This window comes from Syzygium oleosum, unplaced genomic scaffold, assembly GCF_021117445.2.
Source record: "Syzygium oleosum isolate NSW1041296 unplaced genomic scaffold, Sole_v2.1 Sole_v2.02, whole genome shotgun sequence".
Classification (NCBI taxonomy): domain Eukaryota; kingdom Viridiplantae; phylum Streptophyta; class Magnoliopsida; order Myrtales; family Myrtaceae; genus Syzygium; species Syzygium oleosum.
Genome location: NW_026607486.1, coordinates 14,349,628 through 14,357,279, shown reverse-complemented (window position 1 = coordinate 14,357,279; position 7,652 = coordinate 14,349,628). Strand labels below are relative to the sequence as shown.

Sequence of the window (7,652 nt, the reverse complement as noted above, 5' to 3'; positions counted from 1 at the left end):
TTTCTTTCTATTCAGTTTTACTTTTCCCTCAAACATTTTTTCTCTCCTCTTTTTCTTGTTCTTACTTGCTCTTCTGAATGATAAGATATTATTACTTGCATGATTATGAATATATACTCACTAAGGCTCTACCAATTTGGGGTCAATCTGTGGCTGAGAACCCGTAAGAGAAACAGCGATACATGCAACTGGGTATGACTTTTTTCTACGTATAATTAGATGAGAAAAGGATGTCTGCATAAGCTGCAGAGGACGAGCAATCTCCGGCTTCCATGGTATTACGTACATCCGACGGGATTCCGAGTACGAAAATGTGACATGTCCCATGCCGTAAGATGCACTCTCGTGAATGTATTCAAGAAGTTAAACAGCTTTAACCTGGAGGACAACCAAGGAGAACTTGTCTCAGTACTATAAATACATCAGCAGACGATAAAAACAGCCCTGAAGACAGGCAACTGAGCCTCCCAAAGGGAAGGGAAATCATTGTGTGTATGCATTGTCACTACGTGCCGGCGTGTATGTATGTGTCGATGTGAAGACAGACGCATTATAATGCACATGGTTAATTAACTCCATTAGTTCTGTCATCGGAAAACCCTGGCAGAATCTATACGTATCAGAAAAGGCTAAGACGGAAGATCAAGTCGACGGTATGTCCTGACCAGACATAGTAGACTGCGCCTCATGACATTTCATTCATAGGAAGGAACGTGATGGGACTTTGAAGCTTTGTTGGAGCATAAACACTCTTAGTCGCTCTTGATAGAGCTGTATATGTGCCGGACGTACAGCAGAGATGTGTAGAACCCCACGGAACCACACATGAGGAAGATGCAATAGCAGATCCAGGCCATATACCCGAAGAAGAAAGAGAGTTGCAAGAAACCGGAAAAGTCCGATCTCCAATAGTAGTAATAAAAGCAGAAACCATAGACATACAGACCAACTGATCCGCCACATAGAAAGGACCTACAGTGAGTAAAATAATCGATTCAGTCCATAGAAAGGAATACACACCCTTCAATTAAAGGGAAAAGGCTAATCCTGGGATGCTGACAATGTCAAGAAACAGGATATCATTCAGATAATATGCACATCGTACGTATTAGCTGCATTTGCAAACAACAATAAAATAGCACAGCTATGACAATTTTGAGAACGGCCAGCTTTCAAGCACCATGATAAAATAACATTTTTAAGGGTTTCTATGCTAATCTCCATATGAATTCAGAGGTCATCCACGATAAACATCAAAGGGACTCAAGACTTAATAAGGGTCCTTGACATTCCATGACACTACAAGCACTCGAAATTTATGACTAGGAGACTAGGATAACCTGGTTAAAGAATTGCAATCAAAATTCAAATTCAAACATTTGTTAAGCGAGCACCACATTCATGTCTTGATATGTTAGGACTGAAATTAAACAGATAGTGTAAATCCTACAACTCAAAATTGGTATTAGAGAGAGAGAGAGAGAGAGAGAGAGAGAGAGAGAGAGGGAGAGAGAGATGCACCTCCACCACCATCGATGATCTTCAGCAGCTAGCTGAAAGTGCGTCAGAGTCACGGTGATTAACGAAGTTGTGATGAGCAGAATAATGAAGATGACAAATATTGTGCTATAATAATTATAGACCCTATTACCCCACAAGCTGGCAAATATGTAATACAGCTGAATGTAGATAGTAGAAAAAGGTAATAAACCCGCCAGGACCATTTGTGGAAGAGTGCCCCTGTACCATCGCAGTGACGGGACCTCTCTGGGGCACTTAGAGGTCTCACAAGAAGCTTGAAACTCACCATGGCTCTTTTTCCCAGATATCCCCCCAAGAAAAAGCAACGGTAATGCAAGTGCTATCCAAATAAACAGTAATATCAAGATTGTTCCTAGAGGAAGTGCTGCATTTGCTTGGTAAGACACCGCGACAGTATTAAGGAAGCAGAATATAAGAAACAATGGCACAGAAGATAAGGACCCCGTCAGCAGCAAATTTTTGCCCTGTTGTAAAAACTCAGAAGATTAGGCTCAAGTTTCATGATGAAAATGAAAGTGTTCAAATGGAGATGCTAAAGATATAGCCTTTTAGAACATACCCACTTCTTTCCCTCAATCTGACAGTAGAACAAGGCGGCTAAATATCCAGCAAAGCCAGAAGTCATGGTGTACAGGACTATAAATGCTATGAACGAATTTCCTCGGTTGAATGGATAAAATACACCCACAAGCCCAAGTAGTAAAGTAAATGTGGCTCTGAGAAAAAAGATTGTAAATAATCAGAAGTTTAGAACACAAGAAGTTAGAGGACTGCCGATCGGCCTGTTGAGTAAAATGATCTCAGACACCTTGATTGGTTAAGAAACTCACATAATGCACAACTGAGCACCAGAACCGAGGGCTGCAGCAAACAAAGACCTGTGCTTTGGGTACCGGAAGACATCAGAGCGGATGCACTTCCATCCTGTCTGCTCTCTGTCTACTGCTGCGTCTTCAGGCATGAAACTGCCAAGCGATCAAACTTGTAAAAAACACATACTCCATAGCATAGATTGAGAGGACAGAATAAGAACAAGGAAAAGAAGTTGACAAATGCTTGCACCCTTACTCATAGAAATCCTTCCGGATAACTCTCATATAGTAAATTAAAAGGCATCCAAACAGAATCAGAAACGTCACACATGAATTTATAATTGAAAAAAGGTGTCTTGTGGAATGGCGCGCCGCTGAATACTTCTTCATCCTTTCATGGAAATGTGCGTTTGTTTCTATCCAATGCACACTGTACAGTAGCTTTATGTCCATTTCCCTGCCTTCAGTCAACTCCACTGCCTCATTAGGGCGCATCAACAGATGAGTCTCTATTATTTGATCCTTATTGAAAAAGATTTCAAATTCGAAATGCTGGTAAAGCAAATATTTGTGCTCTGAATCATTTGTTGATGAACTGTCAACCCTTCCAACAAATCCCCAGATTGGCAAGTCATCACAGTACATCTGAAATAAATAATCCTGCTTGATTGCAGCTTGAATTTGAGAGACTTCTTCACTTGTCAACTTCTTTGCACATGCAACCTCTCCATCCTTCCGCTGTAGAAATTTAACATTGTATGGAGCAGTTACTAGGCGATCTCCATTCAATATCTCACCAAGAGTCTCCTGCTTCCCCTCCAAATGATCTGTCATCATGAAAGTGCAAAGAATTAAGGAAAGATAGGACATGTATACATAATCGGGGAAAAGGATGAAAGTGAGGCACTTGAACCTTAAACAAAACTTAGGTACACGTTTCAATGCTAACCTGGTCGACAAAATGGAAGACTGTAATAACCATATGTTTCACTGTAACCATCACACGAACAGGAAGTAAGGAAGCATATACAGCCACATCATTAAGAGGAAAGAACTATATAGATTTGATAAACGCAAAGACAATGTATATATTTCCAGCAGTAGAACATGTTATTGAACCACAAATTGCAGCATTTAAACAAAAATGATCTTAGCTGACTGCAAGCATACAACTCATACTTCATTGGATCCTCTAGATACATCATGCTTAGCATGCACTCTACACTTTTCTAGAAAATGAAAAGCTAGCTTCCTGCACCACATAAACCCACCATAATTATTGAGAATGCGAAGAGTTTATTGACAGGTAGATAATTACCTTGGATTGTGAAAAGGACCAACTTTGTTAATGTAAAGAGGAACTGAATCGTCAACTTTGTACCTATGCTCCAGCAAATCTGATCTCACATGACTTAAGCAACAAATGACGAGAAGAGGAACAGCAAGAAGTACCACAGATTTCTTCATTTCCACGTTATATTAAATGTCAAGACGAAAGTAACTATGATTTTAGGAGCCCTGAAGCATTAAGAGAAGACCTACACGTTCAAAACAGAACACATGAGGGATGTTCCTTCTGTCTTAATTTAGTACATCACAGTGATTTAGAACATCAAAAGATCAAGGGTAAAATTCAAGGTTTTAACACCATTTGTCCCTGGTCAATGGTTCATACATCTGGACAAGAGATACTTTAATAAACCAAAAAAGTAGACCATTATCAAATGGTTGGTTTCCCTGATTGTGGGGTGTAAGAGTAAAATGGCAGAAATTGCTAAAAGAAACGTTGATATAATTAAAGTGATAGGCGCAAGTGTATTCAACGTTTAAGGTTGCTACACAATATGGTCATAGTTATCTTTTTCAATCTAATTTTACTAAAGAAATATAGAGCTAAATTTCAACTGTGTGAGAAATAACGGTGAGGAAAACTAAAGAACCTAGCTATCGGATAGCCATCAGGGATTATCTTCATTAATAAGTCTTCATTTATCGAAGCAACCACAAACATGACTCTAATTGGTGGAAATGTTTACACAATTATTACAGATCAAAGTAATCACTTTAGGCCTGAAATTCCAATTTTAGAGATTAGAATCAAAGCCTTGCTTGGACCACCAATGTCTGATGAACTAGGCACTTCCACCCTCTACAAAGTCGTGATCATGATGGTCCATGATCTGGAAATTCAAAATCTGGAAATTCAGTAGCTTTCCTGACGAACATTTTAGTGCTTCTGAAATTCACATATTGTCTTCACATGAGGAAGCTTTGCACGTTGGAAAGCTTTAGAAGCTGAAATAAAAACATCCTCATTCTTACGGAACATAATAAGTGCCAAGTGGTCTTGGATCACCTCTATCGAGGTCCACAACTATTTCTTGCATGTGAAGTTAATGTATTGAAATACCATTACCACCAAATCAGTACCCAAGAAGGTGATGGTCTCAAAAAGGTCATTACTTGATGGGTTTTGGCTTGCACCGAGAGATATGTAGTGCCAAACCTACCTCACACTTTACATCAATTTCAGCTCCGCTTAGTCACTATCATTTTCAACTGAACTGATACTTCTACGAGAACCGAGAAAAATGTCTAGCCTACACGTATACAGCTGCATTAACTCAAAAAGTGGACATAAATGATCATTAAAGATGAACATGCATCAAGAAGCCCCTGGTTACTAAAAGTTGCTGCATATTTTTTGAAATTGCACACCAATATTTGCTTCAGCGAGTGAATAAAGCAAAATATCTCTTATTTTACTGTTCTGACACAAGATGCATCCCTAATTCTTCCATTTTTTACCTATGTTATGCAAAACTAAGGAAAAACTAGAAGAGGACCATCTGTAGTGTTTCTCTCGACGCTTCCTCAACGACTTAGTAGTAGCTTTGGATAAAAACTGAAGTTTCGAGAGCGAAGATGGTCTTCTCAACTTGTACGTCTGAATATCCTAAGAGCACACAATAACTTGCCTATGCAAGAGAAAAGGCAGACGAAAACAAACTCCTACTACGGGTAAGTCCTATCTATGCTCGTTGTACTTTAATGAAGCTTGCAATATGATCGCTAAACTTTGACTTCCAATCACCGAATTCAATTCAATTCGATTTATTTTCAGCAGATGCCTTCAGCCCATCAACATTTTCCGAGTACCCTTTAATCTGCATCACGTATAAAAAAAGCCGGGTGGCCAGCATTCGCCTAACCAGAAAAATGACTAGTTCCGGGAACAAGAACATAGCCTTCAGAGCTTCCCGGCTAGAGTGCGAGATTGGGTGACATCGGTCGAGCATCTACATCTGTATGGCCACAGAACGACCCCAAACCCGTGCCAAAACCTACCCACTGCCACCTAATTCAACTGTATCTAGAAACATCAGTAAACTTGATGGACTGACAAACTCCTGAACCAGAGACAGTTATTTTTAGCCCAAACCCATCAAAGACCCAGCCAAAAAAAAAAAATCCCATTTGAAGCTCGGACCGTCCCGAGTCACACCACTACCAGCAAAAAGCAAACTACAACAGTGCATTCGATACTTAACAAATTCATCCCGAACGCATCCTGCAACTAAGTACGCTAGAGAGAGAGAGAGAGAGAGGGAGAGAGCGACCTTGCTTTATGTCGAAACTGAATCGAGCACTGCCAGTTGGCACAGCAGTTGCAAGCGAATGACGGCGCAGCAAACGAGGAGCGGGGCTATCTGAAGGGGTGATTCACAGGCCGGCACCGTGTCCGACTTGACGAAGATGACGACGGAGCCCGACACAACAGCGCAATCCATGGTGCGTTGACCGCTGTCCGATGCGAGCAAAAGTCAACGGAATTCGCTGACTCGGATCCCGAAGGGGCTCGACTGGCGGATTTTTACTAAATAAACTAACAAACCCTTTTCCGGGCCGAGGAATGAAGACAGTTTGCCCTTCTTCTTTTTTAATGCTAAGCTTTGTTTTTTTTTTTTTCATTCTCATTCTTTTTTTCTTTTATCCTATTTTTCTTTCTTTCTTTTTTAAATTTTTATCATTTTTTTCTTTTCTTAATTTTTTTAGTTTTTCTTACGTGGCGCTCGGTGGGCGCCGGCCATATCGACAGCACATGTCCTAAGAAAGTAATAGAAAAAACTAAACCGTTATTTTTTGTTAGCCAAATTAGATAGAGTTAATAAATATACTTGAATGTATCAACTTATCAAGTTTTAGTTTTTAAAGTTTTTGGACTCGATTGTACTTTTGCGATATGTTTTAAAACTTTTGGTGCATTTTAAACTTTTTTATTTGTAAATCGGCTTGATGAAAACAATTCGAAATTAGACCAAACCGATAACAAACCAAAGTTATTGGCTTGGTAAAAGTAAAAAATTTTATTAGTTTGGTTCGGTTAAGGATGAAAAAATCTCGAACAATTCGTGCAGTTGCACGGGACAATTACAAAAGCCCAAGGATTTGTGACTTTTGAGGGCGGCCTAGACAAATCGACGGGCGATTAGTATTCCCTAAGTGTGATCATTAGCAACGATCAGTCCTATCACAATGGACAAGGACAAAGTCACGCAGGTACAAACAATCGCGCCGGTTGTAATAAATCGACTTTCATGCTCGAGCAAGATCTCGCACGGGTGAAAGGCCGAGACATTAGTCCCAGCAACAAGTCCCTGCTCGTCTCGTTTTTCAAGTTTCCTTACGAGTAGAGTACAAACTCCAAACAAGACATTTGTGAAAAAGTGAACCAAAGCCCCGCCTATCACATTCCCCACTTCACGGTGTGCAACTGTACATGTCCAAAGTGATGATGTTTCGGCGATAACCGCGACCCGTGTTCGTTGAGTCCGGACTTTTGGACCTCTCGAGGTCTTGTTTATATTCCTCCCGCGAGTTCGTGGCTCGTCGATAACATGTCTTTCCAGTAAATTTTGCCCGGTATTTACGCGTTTCCAATTGGCTATTTCTCCAAATTTGGAGAGAAGGGAAGAAGAGAAAGCTAAACACACCAGCTACTGAACTGAGGAGAAAGCCCCAACAGATATAAAGCCAATGCAGATAGCATCTCACCAAAAATCCAAACCGGCGGAAAAGAAAGCCCGCACCGAAAAGGCGCAGGAGCACAACCAGATCTGAACTGAAATGAAGACCTTCCTATACGCTGGCTATGGACCTGGTAGGTCCTTAAATGCTTAATCTCGGTCCTCGTTTGGATCTCGAGATTACCGGAATGTAAAACTTCAAGAGGGTATTATTTTTCCATGGGAAATGCAAAGATATAGGGAAAATTGAAGGTACGAGGCATGTGGACAC

The 7,652-nt window shown here is 40.4% G+C and overlaps 1 protein-coding gene across 1 annotated transcript; it reads right to left on the bottom strand.

Moving 5' to 3' along the window:
* Positions 1–350: 350 nt before the first annotated feature.
* Positions 351–3,821, bottom strand: LOC115662877 (transmembrane 9 superfamily member 2-like). Its single transcript, XM_030584962.2, has 7 exons — positions 3,673–3,821; positions 3,304–3,344; positions 2,611–3,181; positions 2,373–2,507; positions 2,102–2,258; positions 1,522–2,006; positions 351–972 (listed from the first exon to the last, which is right to left on the bottom strand). Exons 1-7 carry the CDS (start codon positions 3,819–3,821, stop codon positions 753–755), a joined length of 1,758 nt encoding a protein of 585 aa, XP_030440822.1. The 3' UTR covers positions 351–752.
* Positions 3,822–7,652: the final 3,831 nt, after the last annotated feature.